The 19,524-nt window shown below is 41.6% G+C and overlaps 2 protein-coding genes and 1 long non-coding RNA gene across 5 annotated transcripts in view; 1 reads left to right on the top strand and 2 right to left on the bottom strand.

The window, feature by feature from the left end:
- LOC114643553 (protein NLRC5-like) overlaps window positions 1-19,524 on the bottom strand; it is a 5,922,889-nt gene that overhangs the window by 2,133,359 nt on the left and 3,770,006 nt on the right. The gene's annotated exons all lie outside the window — the stretch shown is intronic.
- LOC114641960 (NACHT, LRR and PYD domains-containing protein 3-like) overlaps window positions 1-19,524 on the top strand; it is a 592,098-nt gene that overhangs the window by 70,616 nt on the left and 501,958 nt on the right. For all 3 annotated transcript variants that reach the window (XM_051925833.1, XM_051925832.1, XM_051925831.1), the window contains exons 5-7: window positions 14,746-14,850; window positions 14,946-14,972; window positions 19,440-19,478. In XM_051925833.1, the coding sequence (XP_051781793.1) occupies window positions 14,746-14,850; window positions 14,946-14,972; window positions 19,440-19,478 (171 nt within the window). The remainder of the gene's footprint in view (window positions 1-14,745; window positions 14,851-14,945; window positions 14,973-19,439; window positions 19,479-19,524) is intronic.
- LOC127527388 (uncharacterized) overlaps window positions 1-19,524 on the bottom strand; it is a 236,632-nt gene that overhangs the window by 137,201 nt on the left and 79,907 nt on the right. The gene's annotated exons all lie outside the window — the stretch shown is intronic.

The raw sequence follows: 19,524 nt of genomic DNA, 5'->3' as shown, positions 1-19,524 counted from the left end.
ATAACCTTTACCAGACTGATAGATCTCAATTACTTCTGTTCTCATTTGTTCCTGAATTTCTTTGGATCTTGGCATGATGTCTAGCTTTTGAGGTGCTTTTGGTCTACTTCTCTGTGTCAGGCAGCTCCTATTTAAGTGATTTCTTGATTGAAACAGGTGTGGCAGTAATCAGGCTTGGGGGTGGCTACGGAAATTGAACTCAGGTGTGATACACCACAGTTAGGTTATTTTTTAACAAGGGGGCAATTACTTTTTCACACAGGGCCATGTAGGTTTGGATTTTTTTTCTCCCTAAATAATAAACACCATCATTTAAAAACTGCATTTTGTGTTTACTTGTGTTATATTTGACTAATGGTTAAATGTGTTTGATGATCAGAAACATTTTGTGTGACAAACATGCAAAAGAATAAGAAATCAGGAAGGGGGCAAATACTTTTTCACACCACTGTATATATATGTGTCAATGTATGTATGTATGTCTAGATATATATATATATATATATGTAGATATGTATATATATGTGTATATATATGTAGATATGTGTATATATGTAGATATGTAAAAATATATGTATATATATGTGTCTGTGTATATATATATATATGGTTGAAAATAGTTTACTGTCAAATAAATGCAAAGAGTACACGACACGTGTTTCGCCCGCCTACGAATGCCGTGAATATATATATATATATATATATATATATATATATATTTATATATATGTGTGTGTATGTATGTATGTATGTGTGTATATATATGTATGTGTATGTATGTATGTGTATATGTATATATGTATGTGTGTGTGTGTATGTATGTGTGTATATGTATGTGTATATATATGTTGATATGTGTATATGTATGTGTATATATATATATGTGTGTGTATGTATGTATGTATGTGTGTATATATATGTATGTTTATGTATGTGTATGTATGTATGTGTATATGTATATATGTATGTGTGTGTGTGTATGTATGTGTGTATTTATATGTTGATATGTATATGTATATATATGTGGATGTGTATATGTATATATATATGTAGATATGTGTATATGTAGATATGTATATATATGTATATATGTATATGTATATATTTGTTTATGTGTGTGTGTGTGTGTATATTATATATATAAAAGACAGCAACACTCATAACAATGACAACACAATTACATTGACAATCATGTTACGTTATTTTTAAAATGTTTCCTTTTCTTTTTCATAACCTCTTTAACACACTACTTCTCCGCTGCGAAGCGCAGGAATTTTGCTAGTTTTTAATAAATTTGCAAAAACCTCAAGTAAACTTTTTTCACGTCATTATGAGGTGTTGTGTGTAGAATTCTGAGGAAAAAAATGAATTTAATCCATTTTGGAATAAGGCTGTAACATAACAAAATGTGAAAAAAGTGATGCACTGTGAATACTTTCCGAATGCACTGTATTCTTTTTGTACGCACATAGCTTATACAATATCAAGGGTTACATAAAAGTTAGTTCAGTATGATTACATTAGTTACAAAGAAATTACATTATTATAGCTTTAGTATCTGCATTAAATTACATTTGTTCAGTTAGCTTTAACACATCCTTATTTAATGCATAAGTGTCACACTTCTTATAGTTCTATTAGCACCATATTTTTATTGTTTGGAAAGGCTGAAGCACCTTAATTCTAAACATTCTTTCTCAATTTCCCCCTTTGCACATTAAATGTGCACTTCGTCGATTAGACTTCTGCATCATCTTACACGGAAAGGGGTTAGGGAAAGGTGTCAGGGGATGGGAGAATAGGTGTTTATTGGGAGTCAAGGTCAGCGTGGAGGAGATAAGCCCTATTAATGGAGGCGTTAATAAACCTTTGTAGGAGGACTCAGATGCACAGGATAAGACAACAACCAAAAAGCATGAGAACTGCCAGAGAAATAAGGACAGTTATGAGAATAGTTTTAATCCAACTGGCCCAGGAACTGAACCAATCTTGGAAGAGATCATTGAAAGAATTAGGTGTTCCTGAGTTTTCCGCTAATTCTATGGACAGGGAGGTGAGACCAGCTAGGGCACGGGTGACAGAACCGTCAGTGGCAGTGTCATTAGGAATAAAGGTACAGCAAGCATCACCGAATATCACGCAGACACCCCCCTTTTCCGCCAATAGCATTTCTAAAGCAATTCGGTTCTGCCAGGTCATTAGAGAAGTTTTGTCAAGCTGTTCATGTATGCCGTCAATGGCCTCACAGGTGAAGTTCAGGAAACGTTGTTAGTTATAATAAAGATAATTTATCCAATCTACATTTTTGTTAAGGGTTGACCCCCATAAGAAGAGGGATTCCAGTGCTGCAGCCAAAGGGTTGCGTGCTCTCTACTGGCTTGGGACTCCCCAAGGGACTCCAAAACTATCAATATATACACCTTCACCATGGAGAGAGAGATCACTTTTAAGTCGATGGGGTTTAGGTTTGGGGATATTGTCGAGGGGTAGCAGGTGGAAAGGCATGATTAATTGGACTAGGGCGCAGCGACCTTTCCAGTTTGAGGGTAGGGTTGGAAGGAGGAGATTCTTCTTACACATCCACCAAATGTTAGCTCGCGACGTGTTCTGGGGGGAAAACCAAATTACAGAGATGTTAGAGTGACTAGAAGTATTGCCAGAGACATTAAATGTCTCTTGACACCAGTGAGTGGGTAGCTCACCTTGATAATTTGTGGCGTTGGGTCCATGAGCACAGGTGAAGCAAGTATAGTTTGCTTTGTAAGCATGGTACATAGGGGGACTCATGGAAGGAAGGGGTAGAAAGAGTTTATGTATCAAGGTACATAAGGGATATTTAGGGGGAGATGGGGAGGAAAAAAGCTGTAGGACACAAGTTAGACCAGCAGGTTCAGAGAGATCAGTCAGAGGAAATGGAGTGGTAGCCAAATGCGATCGAGCAGTGGCGCAGGCGTAGCAATTAGACTGATTGACTTGTCTGGCTGAGTACAATACCCACTGCAGCCAACGGTTTTGGTCACTGTATCCAGTCTTGAATGTGAAGGTGAAGGAAAGAGAGGTAATGTTAAGATATTTGATTGGGTTCTGTAGGGAGTTATCAGGGGTGTTAAGGGTGAGAGAGGAGATGACGTTCTCAGCCGAAGATTGGGACCGGTTGACAGGGGAGAGTAGACATGAATACAGAACTGCCCTAGTGGGTCAGTCCTGGAGACATGGGCCCCTAATATATATGTTACTTTATCATGATATGAGGGGTCTTTTAGAGTGATAATCAAGGGATTACTAGTTCCTACCATACATTCATGAATCGGACTAAACCCTGATTTAATTATAGAAAACCTTGTCTTCAAACCATGCTCCTGGGCTTCCCATGGGTTGTACCCCCAGTCCTGGTATCCAGTGTTTGCAAACACGTCATTCCAGCTTGAACATTCAGACAGACTCGAAGAGAAGCTTGAATCAGATTTATACCAGGGTCGAGTCACACAGACGTATTTTTCAGACCATCTCCATTGGTCTTGTCTGTCCGGTGAGCAGGGAACAACCGAGCAAACGTCAACCTGTACTGAGGCTGTTTTGCCTACTTCATAATTCAGAATGGGAATCTGATGTCCATCAATCAGGATTACAGAGTGAAACAAAACCCAGATTGCAAAAATTATGGGTGCCATCTTTTGCAGTGTGAGACGTGAATCCAGGCAGGAAGTCCTTCAACTTTAACTGCATGAGGTGTAGATAGCCGCATGGAATGGTCCCCTCCAGCAAGGTTGATGCCAATGTTTCCTTCGGGTGTCTCTGACCAATATCCAGGTCCCAAGGGAAATCTGGGACTCCGCTGGAGGAGGACCCGTCCACCAGGCCTGGTTAACCTGTTCATGGACTTTCTTCAGGGCGCTTCGGAGACCTGTAAGATTAGAAAGTAGATCATTGTCCACAGTATGCAGGGTGACATTTCCAATGACCATGCCAACGGGCATGGGGCGTCTGGTCAGGATTTTGAATGGTGACAATCCCAACTGCCGATGTGTCCTTCCTCTCAACCCTATTAAGGCCAGGGGTAGAGCATCTGGCCAGGTTATGTTGGTCTGCTCACAGATTTTTGCAAATTTCAATTTTAGGGTGCCATTGCACCTTTCTACAATACCTCCTCTTTGGGGATGGTATCTGCAGTAATGACGTACATCTATCTGGAGCCAAGTGGTCAGTTCATTCGTAACAGAATTCACTAAGTGGGTACCGTTATCATTTTGTAGTTTCTGTGGTATTCCCCATCTTGGAATGATTTCTTTTATCAGAGGTTTGGCCACAGTTTTTGCATCTGCATGTTTAGAGGGAAAAGCTTCCACCCATCGGGAGCACATATCGGCAAATACCAAGCAATGACCGTAGCCTTTAGACGGTGTTAACTCAATGAAGTCCATTTGGAGGTGTTCGAATGGACCCATTGGGTTAACAGTGACAGCGAGGCTTACCTGAGTACCTTTACCTATGTTAAACCTTTGGCAAGTGCGCATCATTGAAGGAATTGTTCAGCATATGTAGAGAATCGTGTGGTTTCCCAATGTCGTTCGACATCCTGAGTCATAGCGTCTTTTCCTGCGTGATCCAGGCCATGTGCGATTTTTGCCATCCCTGGAAAAGAAGCCTTTGGGAGGAAAGATTTGTTAGTTTGCTTATGGGTCCAGAGTCCAGCAGAGACGAATCCTTCTCAGGACCACTTTATTCTTTCTCGGTCAGTGGTGGTGTTCTGTAAAGAAATAATTTGATTATCAGAATCCTCCTTAGGGTCTTCTGTAGGAATGATGTGACTGGTGTGTTATTATATGCGGCCTGTTTGGCAAAGTGGTCAGCCAGTTCGTTTCCTTGGCTGACTGGGTCTTATTTTCCAGTATGGGCTTGGCATTTCACTATTGCCAGTTTCAATGGTTTTGCTATGACTTTGAGAAGTGATTCCGTTAATTTCTGGTGTTGTATGGGCTTACCAGTACTGGTTTTGAATCCCGTTAATTTCCATAATGCCCCATGATCATGGCAGACTCCAAAAGCATACCTGGAATATATGTAAATGGTTATGACTTTCCCTTCTGACAGTTGGCAGGCTCAGGTGAGAGCTATTAGCTCAGGTGCTTGTGCTCTTAAACTAGAAGAGATTCGATTTGCTTCAAGTAAGTGATCTCCCTTGACCACTGCATAACTGGTGGAGAGTGTTCCGTCATCTAATCGCAAGGAACGACCGTCCACATAAAGTACTTCTCCTGTTTCTGGTGGGGTTTCCTGGAGGTCCAGCCTGGGTTTCAGGACCTTTGTTATCTCGTCATGGCAGTCGTGTGGTTCCCCCTCTCCCTCAGTGGGGAGTAAGGTGGCCGGATTCAGAGTGGAGCATCTTTCAATAGTGACATTTGACAAGGTACAGAGTACATTTTGATAGTGTATCGCCCTTGCAGTAGTGAGGTGTGAGGTTTTGGCCTGGACTAAGACGGAGTGAACAGCGTGAGGCACTTTTACTGTCAGGGGACTCATGATTATGATATCCGTGCTTGCTAGCACAGCCTCCGTTGTTGCTGCTACTGCTCTAAGACAGGTAGGGAGTCCTGTGGATCCAGTTTTTTCGAAAAATAAGCTACTGCCCTCTGTTTTTCTCCATGGAGCTGTGTTAGTACTGCATTCATATATTCCCCTTTTTCCTCCATGAAGAGAGTGAATGGATGAGAATAGTCGGGGAGTCCTAAAGCAGGCGCAGAAAGTAGTGCACTTTTTAAATCACATAGAGCCTTCTCAGGCTGCTCATTCCACTGTATGCGGCCAGAAAGAGGAAGGTCAACAGTGTTAGCTAAATTTTGTAAGGGCTGTGCTCTTTCGGAAAAATTTAGGATTCATTGTCGACAATAACCGAGAATGCCAAGTGTATTATCGTGGTATTTCCCTCTACTTGCCCTTTACCTGTTTCCTCAAGGGTAAGTGTTCTCGTCAAGTTCGTTATCGGGTTGGTCTACTGTTGCACTTTAAGATGAACGCACACGTACATAGCTATACACTTACACACAGACCCTAACCACAACAGTACCCCATGAATGACATACACACGCTGATTAACCCGTAGCACTTTAAACCACACAAGTGCTTTAGGAATAACACAGCTTGTCATTCAGCACTTCAAGAGACTTACTTATTATCGGCACGAACAACATACAATGTTTTAGTGATATCTCAGACCTAAATATTACTTTTGGTCTGCAAGAATACATTTAAACATAAGACTCAGCACTCAGTACTCAGCACTCTTGACTATAGGCCATTTATCAGCCAAGAATACCTTCTTCATGTACTGTTCCAACTATTGAGTGTAGCTCTCACTCTCAGCCTTATAAACCTTGCAGCACAGAAATAATAGCAAAAGCAAAAGTAACTTATTACTTCAATCACTTTAGACATTAAAACAAAGCATAGAAAGTTAAAAGCAGCATGGTATTTATTACAAGAATAATAATAATACCACTGGAACAAAGAATAATAGAAAATAGGTACTGACAGGAAAGTCTGAATATATATAGTATTTAGAAAAAGCTTACGAAATAAAAGTAGAGATGACAAGGATAAATGTCCCAGGGCGGCGTTTGATTTAGCAATCAATGTTCATGATGCTTTTCTGACGACCAGTGCCGTCTTCGTCCGTTCCTCTTCTTCTCCTTCTATACTTTCTTCTTCTGACGTTGCTTTCAAAATAAGGCATATTTATTATGAAATGTCATGCCGTGGTTTCACAACAAATGCACCTGATTGGTTGGCTGTCAATATAATTGATGAATTTTGCTCAAACTCTTTCCCAGGTAATAAAGTTTTTTGATGTTGCCTCATGTCCATCTTTCCCAGGCTGTAAACCAAATTGTGGTCCCAGATGTCCATATCAATAGCCTGAGGTGTCGGCTTAGTCTTCCTTTCCCAGGTTATAAACTAATTGAGCCACCAGCATATCTTCCTTTCTATGTTGGAACAGCTGTTTTAAAAGTGAGGTGTAAGGGAAGAAAACCTGCTTTGATTTGTATTAAATGTAGTTCATCTGTTGTCTTGTCTTGAACAAAATATAATGGAAAATTAAACCAAAATGCACAGATTTTATACACCATAACACCTAGTATAGACATAACCTTTTGTTTTGTGACCGGTCTTGGAAGATTTTGGATGGTGGTTATGCGGCCTTTTGACAGAGCTCTGGTACCACAAGTGATGTCATGACCCAAGTACTTGACAGTGGTTTGAATCAGCTGCAGCTTTGTCTTAGAGACTTTGTGGCCATTTTCCACAAGATATCTTAATAATGATTCCGTATCTTGCGCACATGCTTCCTCTGTATCGCTACAGAGCAATAAGTCATCGACGTACTGTATTAATGGACTTACCCTGTTAGGCTAGAAGCCTTCCAGATTTTGAGCAAGAGACTGTCCGTATACACAAGGAGCCTCTGTATAACCTTGTGGCATAACGGTCCAGGTCCAGCGGCGATTTTGAAAAGTAAAAGCAAACCAAAATTGCGAATCAGGGTGTACAGGAATAGAAAAGGAAGCATTTGCGAGGTCAATAACTGAGATGAGGGATTGTAGACAAAATAGTGGAAGGATTAGGTATGATCGGTGCTCTAGGAAAGATAGTAGAATTGACTTGTCTGAGGTCTTGGACGAAGTGCCAAGATCCATCCGCTTTCATTACTGGCAGAATGGAAGACTTGACAGGAGAATACTTAATTGGAATAATAGCTCCCCGTTCAACTAAATCTTTGTGAACAGCAGCAATTCCAAGTTCAGCCTCGGAAGAAAGAGGATATTGTGCACGGTGAGGATGGAACCCTTAGTGGTCTTTGGGAAGACCACTAAGGGTTCACAATTTGCAATCCTGCCAAAATCGTTTTTTCCCAGAGCGTCAGGAATTGTAGACAGCCAATTTAAAGAGTCGATTTGCAGGGAATACAGAGAAGGAAACGAGTGACAAAGGGAACGAACGACTGGCAGGTCGATTTGGATTGACACCTTAATAACCAGGTGATCAGGGGTGACAAAAATTCCTGGTACGACGAATTTCCAATCAGTCCTATTTTGACATTGTTCAACCCATTCCCCAATTTCTACCCAACGAGCAGTGTTAGACTTTGCCAGGGAAACATGGGGGACTGCACTTCCTAGATAAAAATTGTTCTGTAAGTGTATGAGGTGAACTGAAGCAGCAGCTTTAGTGGGTGAGATGAAAATGCAAAGGATGTAAAGACTCTCTGGGCAAGTAGCTGAGGAGAGAAAAGATTCTAACCAAGGAATGTCAACATCAGTGGGGAAATATTGGGCAGTACAGTGGAGAGTGTCGGGGACTTGGAGGTGGGGAAAAAGGTAGGAAGGGAAAGCATGGAGGGCTTTAAGGAGAAGGGTTTGTGGGGAAATGTTTAGTGTCCAGGCCGCAAAAGAAGGGCGAGGGGTTTGGAGAGTTTGGCACAGGAGCTTTGGAATGGAGCAATAGAATCCTTGTTCAGATAAGGAGATCGAAACAGACAGTTTGGTCATGAGATCTCTTCCCAATAAGTTAACTGGTCACAGATGATTTAACAGGAATCGATGTGTCAAAGGTGAACTATCAGTGGAGAGCTGAACTTGAAGAGGCTTGGATACTGATAAAGTATGAGGTTGTCCTGAGGCAGTGAGGACCTTCACAATGTCTTTCGAGGCAGGGACCTCCAACTACCATAAAGTTGAGCTTGAGAAGTGGAGGTGGTGGAGGTGGACGCTTGTTTGGGCAATTGCGTCGGAAGTGGCCAAGCTCACCACAGTTGTAGCAGGTGTAAGGTGTGTGAGACTGTTCTGATGATTTAGACATCTGGGTGAATGGGTTGGTGGACGTGGAGGGCTGGAGCCCATGTCCCCTTCCACGTCCTCTCCCTCCGAAGGAGTTGCAACTGCCTCGGCCTTGGAATCCTCTGCCCCTGCTCGTTCTCCCGGTGTAATACTGAAGCTGTGCCGCTATCAGTTTAGTCTGCGTATCGGTTTCTTTTTGTTTCAATTGTCTCTCAGCATGCTCAGCATGGCGTTTCACTTCCTCAAAAGTAACACTGTCCCAGCCTATGCAAGATGTTCGGACTTTGTTCTGTTTTTGTTGCTTCTTAGTCCCGAGACGAAAGGGGGAAAGGCAGCGCGGTTTCGATCTTCGCTCTCTTGCAGGCCAGAATGATTAGCCATCAGGTCTTGAATTCTATGAGCCCATTCATCGACCGTCTCATCCTTCCCCTGCTTGGCAGCCGATATGAGTGACCAGTCTGTTCCCGTTTTGTATTTTCCTGCAATCGTGGTCTTCAGTAAGTCCCAATTTTCTAAAAATTGGGGCTCCTGATTATCACGATTGAAGGATTCATCCCACCTCCAGGTATTACCATCCTTTTGGGGCAGCACCTGTGTCCCTCCTGTCCCCGGTCCACCGGGATGATCTACCTGATTAGTGGACTGACAGTCTCACCCGAAGGCCCTGAGTGACCCGTTGAGTTCAGGATATAATCAGACTGTTAGAGCAAAGAGTCTCGCCAATTTAAAATGAAAAGCAATTTCTTTTTATTTTTGGTGAGAGGAGACTGCAGGCTGGAGACCCTGTCACGTCTAGTGTGCTGCTACAAACTGTCAGACTAGCCAGCAGCCTGCCAGCAGGAAAAGGGGTACTTCCTTAAATACTGACGTTTGTTGAAAAAATAAAAAAAAACGTAGCAGTTCATCTTGAGGTTATTACATGGATTGCTGTAGACCCTGTCCACATCCTGAATTTGTACATGCAGGGAAAACACAGTGTTTTTACAGATAAAAATTGATCAGTATTTTCACAATTTTAAGAAATACACTTCTGCTAACTTACACGTACATAAGACCAGTTATAGCAAGTTTTTTTTTTCCTAACGGTTATAGGGTGTATGTAACTCAGCGGTTTTAGACAATGCTCACTTCCTTTTTCCTTTGCACACACATTACTTATAAAATATCAAGGATTACATTTGTTCAGTTAGCTTAGCACATTCTTATTTAATATATAAGTGTCATGACTGATTTATAATACTACTAAAGGTGTTCTGTTAGTATCAAAAGGTCAGCATTTTCTCATAAAGGAATGCAATTTAATCAAATAATTCTGTGCATAAGCTTAATTCTTTCTCTACCTAAATGAAGAACAAATCATATAGAAGTAAAAATCATATAGCTCTCTGCAGTATGCTTAATACAAAATACAGTCATAGGTATTGTGAGTTAAATACTTATAATCATTTCAGTTAATAATGTTTTTTTCTTTCTGAACTGTAAACACACACACACCTTCATACGTGTATGATAGAATGCATGACTGTTACTGGTTTGAGAGGGCAATGGCTCTGGGAAAGAAGCTATTAAGGTGTCTGTTAGCTTTAGTTTGAATTGACCTGAAGCGTTTACCACAGGGGGGCTTTTGGAACAAGTGATGAGCTGGTGCGATGAGTCCGTGGTGCTCCTTATGATGTGATTAGTGACACGAAATGTCCACAGGTCTGCCACAGATGGAAGGGCATAGCCAATTGTTTTATCAGCAGACCTCTCAACGAGCTCTCATTTATTTTTAGAGTGTGCCATTGCTGAACCAAAGCAGGCAACAATGGAGAATGTTGATGGCGTCTTCCACAGCTCTATTTGCTTGATATGCAAACTGAAGAGGGTGAAGATCAGTAGCAGTAACAGACTTCAGATGGGTTAGAAGAAGCTGTTGAAATGTTTTCATTAAAACTGATGTAAGAGCAATAGGCCTGTGATCATTGAGGCAGCGTATTTGATCACTTTGGGAACAGAAACAAAAGCAGAATAATAACCTCATCAGGCTATCCTGTATGATCCATTACCACAATATATATTTAAAAGTTTGTTTTTTCAGTCTGTCCTGCTTTATGTTATTCTCTTTCATGATTTGGAATAGAGTCATCAAGAATGTTGCAATATTTATTTTGATTAAAAGAAAGGATTTCATAAGCGGCACGGTGGCGCAGTGGGTAGCACTGCTGCCTCGCAGTTGGAAGACCTGGGGACCCGGGTTCGCTTCCCGGGTCCTCCCTGCGTGGAGTTTGCATGTTCTCCCCGTGTCTGCGTGGGTTTCCTCCGGGCGCTCCGGTTTCCTCCCACAGTCCAAAGACATGCTGGTTAGGTGGATTGGCGATTCTAAAATTGGCCCTAGTGTATGCATGGTGTGTGGGTGTGTTTGTGTGTGTCCTGCGGTGGGTTGGCACCCTGCCCGGGATTTGTTCCTGCCTTGTGCCCTGTGTTGGCTGGGATTGGCTCCAGCAGACCCCCGTGACCCTGTGTTCGGATTCAGCGGGTTGGAAAATGGATGGATGGATGGATTTCATATCTCTAGAAAAAAAAACAAACACAAAGGAAAAGCACAGCCTGTAACACATTATATTTTTTAAGTAACCATATAACATAATTAGTTACTTTTTTGTAGGTCCCGACGCTAGTTCCTTGTGGATGTTTGCTTTCTTGAACTGCAAATCATCCCTGGAGCAACCAGTGAGAATAAATTGGTATGCTTAAGCAATCTGGCTGAATAAATAGACAGAAATCAATGATGTCTTATTTGCCATCTTCATATCATTTTAAAGACAGAAATTTTGACAGAACCAATCCAAGTGCTCGACTCAATTGCACTGTGATGTGGCTCAAAATAAAATAAAAAACAGAACTTCCTTTGAGCTGTCGACACATTTCACTGTTTATTTAATTGTTTCTGTTGCAAAAAACTGTTCAGTAAACTGACTGAAATGATTTAATATGCATAGGCCAGTGGGCATTAATACGTTTGTATTAAAAATTAATTACTGAGTTATTTCTGAGTTTTAGAAACAAATTAATATGCTTGAAGGACATACAATAAATTGTAATTAATAGACAGTTAATTTTAGTTAAAATATTTAATTGGCTGCGGTGGGTTGGCACCCTGCCCAGGATTGGTTCCTGCCTTGTGCCCTGTGTTGGCTGGGATTGGCTCCAGCAGACCCCCGTGACCCTGTGTTTGGATTCAACGGGTTGGAAAATGGATGGATGGATGGATATTTAATTGGGCGATGGTTACACAATTACATTTTTTAATCGAACATCAGCCCGGCTTCGTGTAAAATGTGGCTGCAGGCACGTCCTTCATTTAGGTGGACTTTAGGCAGCTGTACCATCTAACTGACCACAGCACAGAGAAGATGGCTGGTAGTCCTGAGTAGTTTTTTTGACATCGCTTGTTGTGTATGTCCTGGAGGTTAGTGAGTGCAAACCCAGGGATGTGTTCAGCTGAGCACACCACTCTCTAGAGGCTTGTGGTTCTTCTGTGTGCCATTTCTAAACAAAGCAGTGATACTTCCTAACATGATACTTGAAGTGGTGGATTTTTAGATGTTCTTTAATAATTGAAAAAGGCAACCTGAAATCCTTGAGATGTCTGAGGTGGTAAAGACATTGCCATATCTTCTTCACTTAGAAGTCAATGTGCTTTGACCTGTTCAGGTCCTTTGTGAGGTGGACACCGAGGTATTTGTTCTTGTTCTTAGACATCAGGCCCACCACACCTGTGTTGTCACCAACTTGACAATGTTTCTAGAGCTGTGTGCAGCTGTGCAGTCCTATGTGCAGTGGACTCAGAACACAGCCCTGTGTTGAGAGTGAGGGATAATGAGGTGCAGCTGCCCACTTGAACCACCTGGGGTCTGCCTATCAAGAGGATTGAGATCCAGCTGCACGGTGAAGTGCTGAGACGCAGGTCGTTCAGCTTGGTAATGAACTTTGAGGGGTTTATTGTGTAAAAGGCATACATACTGTCGCAGTAGAGGCTTCCGTCCACCTCTAACACCCTCAGGTACCACTCCAAACACCAGGTGAACGTATAACAACAATTTATTTTGTTATTGTACAGTGCACCAAGCACTCTACACTCCACACTACTCATTTAAACAATACACTAATCACAAAACTCTCTCCTCCTTCTCCCAGACACTTAGCTACCCTACCTCCCAGCTCAGCTCAGTGTACTGGGCTTTCCCAGAGTCCTTTCTACACCCTGATCCAGAGGTGTTCCTGTCCATTACCCACATGTCCTTATTCCTTCCAGGTCAGGGTAAACAGTCCTTTTCTTCACCCCGGGAGCATGTCGTTTCTTCCTGTCATGTGACCATGACGTAGTCCCGGGTTATAGGGCACGTAAGAGCCCACGAGCCCCCCTACAGCGACTCCTGGTGGCCCCCAAGGTATCCAGCAGGGCCGTGCGTAGAAACTACAAAGTCCATGAGGCCCTGCTGGAACTCGGGACACTTCATGCTGTCCGGAGGGCTCCTCCTGGTGCCCTGGGGGTGGCGGCCGGAGTATATAGCCGGCCGTCCTCCACAATACATAGCATTCACACATAATTTCCTCCCATGTGTCCTTGTGGGCCACTGCTGTATGAAAGATCAACTGTCAGCAAATTTCCACTTGGCACTGATTGACAGTTCCTTCCACCAATGGGAATTCTTGTGTCTCCTTCCTTTTCTTCTTCTTCTTCTTTTGGCTGCTTCCGTTAGGGGTTGCCACAGCAGATCATCTTCTTCCATATCTTCCTGTCCTCTCAATCTTGCTCTGTTACACCATCACCTGCATGTCCTCTCTCACCACATCCATAAACCTTCTCTTAGGCCTTCCTCTTTTCCTCTTCCCTGGCAGCTCTATCCTTAGCATCCTTTTCCGAATATACTCAGCATCTCTCCTCTGCACATGTCCAAACCAACACAATCTTGCCTCTCTGATCTTGTCTCCCAACCGTCCAACTTGAACTGACCCTTTAATGTCCTCATTTCTAATCCTGTCCATCCTCGTCACACCCAATGCAAATCTTAGAATCTTTAACTCTGCCACTTCCAGCTCTGTCTCCTGCTTTCTGGTAAGTGCCACCGTCTCCAACCCATATAACATAGCTGTTCTCACTACCGTCCTGTAGACCTTCCCTTTCACTCTTGCTGATACCCGTCTGTCACAAATCACTCCTGACACTCTTCTCCACCCATGCCACCCTGCCTGCACTCTCTTTTTCACTTCTCTTCCACAATCCCCATTAATCTGTACTGTTGATCACAAGTATTTAAACTCATCCACCTTCTCCAACTCTACTCCTTGCATCCTCACCATTCCACTGACCTCCCTCTTATTCTGTCTTGGTGGTCCTACTGACTTTCATTCCTCTCCTTTCTAGATCTCTTAATGCTGCCACCTCTTATATTTTGTACACATCATCTCTCTCAGGTTTTGGCTGCTTCCACCTCAGGTATACCCCATATAGCGCCTTGATTTATAAGTGCACAGGGGGTGTCCCCGGACATTCAGTACATTTGAACAGTGATGCACGTGAATAGAAAACACGCCATTGTGGACTAAGCAGTCAGAGTGACTTCATATTTGGACTGAAGAAGGAAACCAAAGTCTGTCCACAACATCTTTATTACTGCTGAGGACTTTGCTAGTGCTGATAACACACTGTTGTGCCACACCAGCTGACACTCCAATTATATCACGTGTCTCCACTTGGTCACATGTCTCATGTTGTTGGTCATGTCTGTCATTAAACTCTGTAATCCTGGTCACCTTTTCTGTTTGCTGGACATTCACTTAAACTTAACACTTAAACTTAACACACATATTTGAAGATGCTCAATTCCAAACTCTCACACTGACACATTTGTCTGATTTTTTTTTTTAGTTTTCTCCCCTGATATCTCTGGCTGGTCGCTGGTCTTCTGGTTATCGTTGGCTTTTTATGTGGCAGTGACCATTGTGCTGATATTAAAATGGCGAAAAATGAGAGGTGCGTCCTGGAGCTGCTGTATTGAATTATACCCTGTATACATAAAGGTGACCACCATGATTATTTCATGTCATCTCTTTGTTTCTTTGTTTTAGATAAAAATGCAAGATATGAGACCAAAGGTAAGGACACTTCAAATAAAACCTTTGGTCCCCTGAGACACATCACATTTCAGGTGTTTCTGATGAATGTGTGACATTATCTACTTTGACCATTAAAATGCAAGACAAACATCAAATGCAGGCTTTAAGGCTCAGTGTGCAAAAGGGAACAATAAACACAGAAAACAGTGTTGGAGTCACCATACCAGAAAAGTGGGCTTATGGTGGGCTCAGTGCTGGGACATTGAAATGTTAAATGGGCAAAGGACGCTCCATGAGGGGATTCACAGATTCTCTACAGTTAATAAAATTTAAGTGGAGTTTGGATATGAGAGAAACCAAATGTCAGGTCCATAAACTCAGAGTAGTCTAACATTGAAGTTGTTACAGTTGACAGGCTCAGAGGGCTTCAGAAATATACAAAATAAAATAATAAAAGTAAAATCTAAAACACCACACAACACATACACTCATACACTCGTACTCTGAAGTGCTCCACATAAGAATCTGCTGTTTTTATTAAAGTATTAAGAGCATATAAGTTTGAACAGAAACATGACATTCATGTTACAAACTTGGAGAAAAGGCAGTGAGGCAAACACACAAAGAATTCCTGAAGAATTACGAGAATGAAATATTCAAGGAATACTACAAAATGATTTAGACTTTAGAAGTAACAGAAATAAAGAGCAGCAAAATAGCTTTCTTAATAATAATAATAATATTCATAATAGCATGTCTCGATGCATGCTCAATAATCCAGGTAAGGAAATCCTAGAAATTTGATTCTGTTCATCTGGACAAAGTTTTTAAGTGGGAGAAATATTTCGAGACTTATCCAAGTCTCTTCCTCAGTCTCAATTGACTGCAGGTTTCCCCAACCTTATAAACAGTACCTTTGCTTAATCACAGAGACTAGCACCATTGACAAAGGGCCAGTTGATCAGTGATATGCAAATTTTCCACTGATTAGTAGACGTGTGAACCATTCATAGAGGGTTGAGGAATGGCTGCAATCACAGCATTGTAAGATGGCGACAGATGTACCCTATCCTGGAACACCACCGAGCCATTGGTTCAGATATGTGGATGACACCTGGGTGAAAATCAGATCTCAGGAGGTACCACAGTTCACAGACCACATTAACGGGGTGGACAAACACATCAAGTTCACCAGAGAGGATATGAAAAATAACAAGCTAGCCTTCTTAGACTGTGAAATTTCCATTGTCAACGGGGGACATTTGAAAGTGGATGTGTACCGTAAACCCACACATACGGACCAGTATCTAAGGTTTGACTCTCACCATCCACTAGAGCACAAACTAGGTGTCATTAGGACTCTACAACACAGAGCTAACACCATTCCCACAGACTCAGAGGCCAGGGAAGCAGAAGAACACCACGTCAAAAAGGCCCTGAGTAAATGTGGATATCCCAGCTGGTCCTTTGTCAAAGCAGGGAGGACACCTAAAGAACGCTCCAAGCGATTCATGAGAGAAGAAGGACATCCACTGCCTAAGCGAAAACCCTTAGTGATCCCGTATGTGTCAGGAGTATCGGAACAGCTGAGGTGCATTTTCTCGAAACACCGGGTCTCAGTGGCTACACCAAAGATTGGTCCATCCCAAGGATCGGGTCCCACGGCACAAACAGAGTAACATAGTTTACGCAGTTAAGTGCCAGGAGGAGTGCCGTGAATTGTACATCGGGGAAACCAAGCAGCCACTGGCTAAGCGCATGTCACAACACAGAAGAGCTTCCTCGTCAGGCCAGGACTCTGCAGTCTATTTACATCTACAGGATAGTGGTCACTCCTTTAAAGATGAAGAGGTGCACATCCTGGACAGGGAGGAGCGCTGGTTTGAGAGAGGAATCAAGGAGGCCATTTACGTGAAAAAGGAACGACCATCTCTGAACAGAGGAGGGGGCCTAAGGGTACATCTGTCGCCATCTTACAATGCTGTGATTGCAGCCATTCCTCAACCCTCTATGAATGGTTCACACGTCTACTAATCAGTGGCCTTTTGCATATCACTGATCAACTGGCCCTTTGTCAATGGTGCTAGTCTCTGTGATTAAGCAAAGAAACTGTTTATAAGGTTAGGGAAACCTGCAGTCAATTGAGACTGAGGAAGAGACTTGGATAAGTCTCGAAATATTTCTCCCACTTAAAAACTTTGTCCAGATGAACAGAATCAAATTTCTAGGATTCATAATAGCAATAATAATAATACATTTTATTTATTTAATGCCTTTCCAATGTTCATGCTTCTTAATAACTCAGATACAAGTCCTGATATTAAAGAGCCAATTGACCGATGAGGCAGACGTCACAAAAGCCCTCCACGACGTCTGTTTTTTCTTCTAATGCAGCTCTCTGGTATTTTTCTGGTTGCTGTTTACATTTCTGAACAATTTGTACAGCATTATTACAGAATACAAACATTTATTTATTGTTGCTGGGGACTTCACCAATGCTAATTTAAGGAATGTCTACCCTAAATATCATTAGCCTGTCCCTCGAGAGGTGCTTACACTCCAGATCACTGGTACACCTTGAGATCCTTCAGCTTCACACCATTCAGGAGATGTTAAATGACACCTCTGCCAACACACAGTCAGGCTTTGGTGTACTTTGGTTCCAGCTTTTCATTCTGATTTTTAAATCCCCTGCATTCGTTTCTGTTTGTTTTTGTGTTTTATTTCTGTGATGTGTTGAGCCTTTCAATACATCATACAAAGCCACATTTTGTGTTGGCAGCATTTTTAATCAGAAACATCAATATGACATTTGGTCTCATGTGTCGTATGCTATTTGTACTTTTATGTGTGTGTCTTTGTTTATATTGAATTCTTGTCATCTGTTCTGAGTAAACAGAATTCATGTATGAATTTCATTGTATTTTGTGCACATAACAAGAAACAAGGGACAGAAACCTACTTGCTTAATTGCAGTTATAAGATTCCCTTAACTTTGTCATCACTCACACATTTCAAATGTTTATTAATTATCTGATTGACCTGGCAAATAAGAGATATCAGTAATACTTTAAAATGATTTTATTTTTTTTAATTAACATGGACACACAGATAGAGGTTACTAAAAGAAACTTTAAAGTATTTCTTCAAATTGAAAGATGAAGATAAAGGGAATCATTTACCAGATCATGTAGTTGAATATCACATTCTGAGTGATAGATAGATAGATAGATAGATAGATAGATAGATAGATAGATAGATAGATAGATAGATAGATAGATAGATAGATAGATAGATAGATAGATAGATAGATAGATACTTTATTAATGCCAAGGGGAAATTCACATACTCCAGCAGCAGTATACTGATAAAGAAACAATATTAAATTAAAGAGTGATAACAATGTAGGTATACAGACAGACAATAACTTTTTATAATGTTAACGTTTATCCGCCCCCCGGGTAGAATTTAAAAGTCAAATAGTGTGGGGGAGGAACGATCTCCTCAGTCTGTCAGTGGAGCAGGACGGTGACAGCAGTCTGTCGCTGAAGCTGCTCTTCTGTCTGGAGATGATCCTGTTTAGTGGATGCAGTGGATTCTCCATGATTGACAGGAGTCTGCTCAGTGCCCGTCGCTCTGCCACGGATGTCAAACTGTCCAGCTCCATGCCTACAGTAGAGCTTGCCTTCCTCACCAGTTTGTCTCAAACAAGGCAAAAAGGGTGTGTGAAGCCTCCAAATGATCCATAAAGAAGCAGAAGCAGAAGCAGCTCAACTTAAGATGGAAAGTCCCCACACTGCTGTCTTCAGGCTGTGGCCTACACAGGCCTAACAATGGGGAACTTGATGTTCAAAATACTACAGATTTCTCAGAATGTCAAATACAGGGGAAAAACTCCGAATGGTACATAAATAGATAACAAAGAATCAATATAAATTGAGTGTTTATTACTAAAAACAGAGAACTATAGAGGAAAATGGAATGTGCCAAACAAGGCAATGCAAGGTAACCAAGTTCAGTCTACAATTCAGAAGCATTAATGAAAGAACAAGAAGAGAGGAGTCTCAAAAATAGGAAATCCAAAAGAACAAAGCAGCACTTGTAATCTCCACCTCAATGTCAATGCTCCATTGCTGGGCCTCACCTCTGACTAGGAATATAAAGCCAGAAGGAGGACTCAGCAGAAACAGTGATGTCATATGGACCCGCCTCCTGGGCCCCACCCACAATGCATATGGAATAGCAACACATTTAATATCACTGTACATTATTAACAAATAATAACAAACATGAAAAATAATCATTTGAAATGAATAAAAACAACAAAAGAATAATAAAATAAATAAAATTATTACAAGCCAGGATAAAAACCCTGGATGTAAAATGACCCTAGGAACCTGATGATGTCTTGCAGAAACTGGGTGAACAGGGCTTGATGAGCTGTGGTGGGCTGATGGCCTTTTTTTGTTAAAACTTAATATCTTATTTTCTTTTTCAACTCTCCAGTTAGCTTCTTCCAAGTCTGGAACCTGCTCAAGGAAACTGGTAAGATAAATGCTTCAATTTAATAAAATAAAAATAGAACAGACTA

This window comes from Erpetoichthys calabaricus, chromosome 4 (genome assembly GCF_900747795.2).
Source record: "Erpetoichthys calabaricus chromosome 4, fErpCal1.3, whole genome shotgun sequence".
In the NCBI taxonomy this organism is placed as follows: Eukaryota; Metazoa; Chordata; class Cladistia; order Polypteriformes; family Polypteridae; genus Erpetoichthys; species Erpetoichthys calabaricus.
This window is presented reverse-complemented; position numbering and strand designations above follow the sequence as displayed.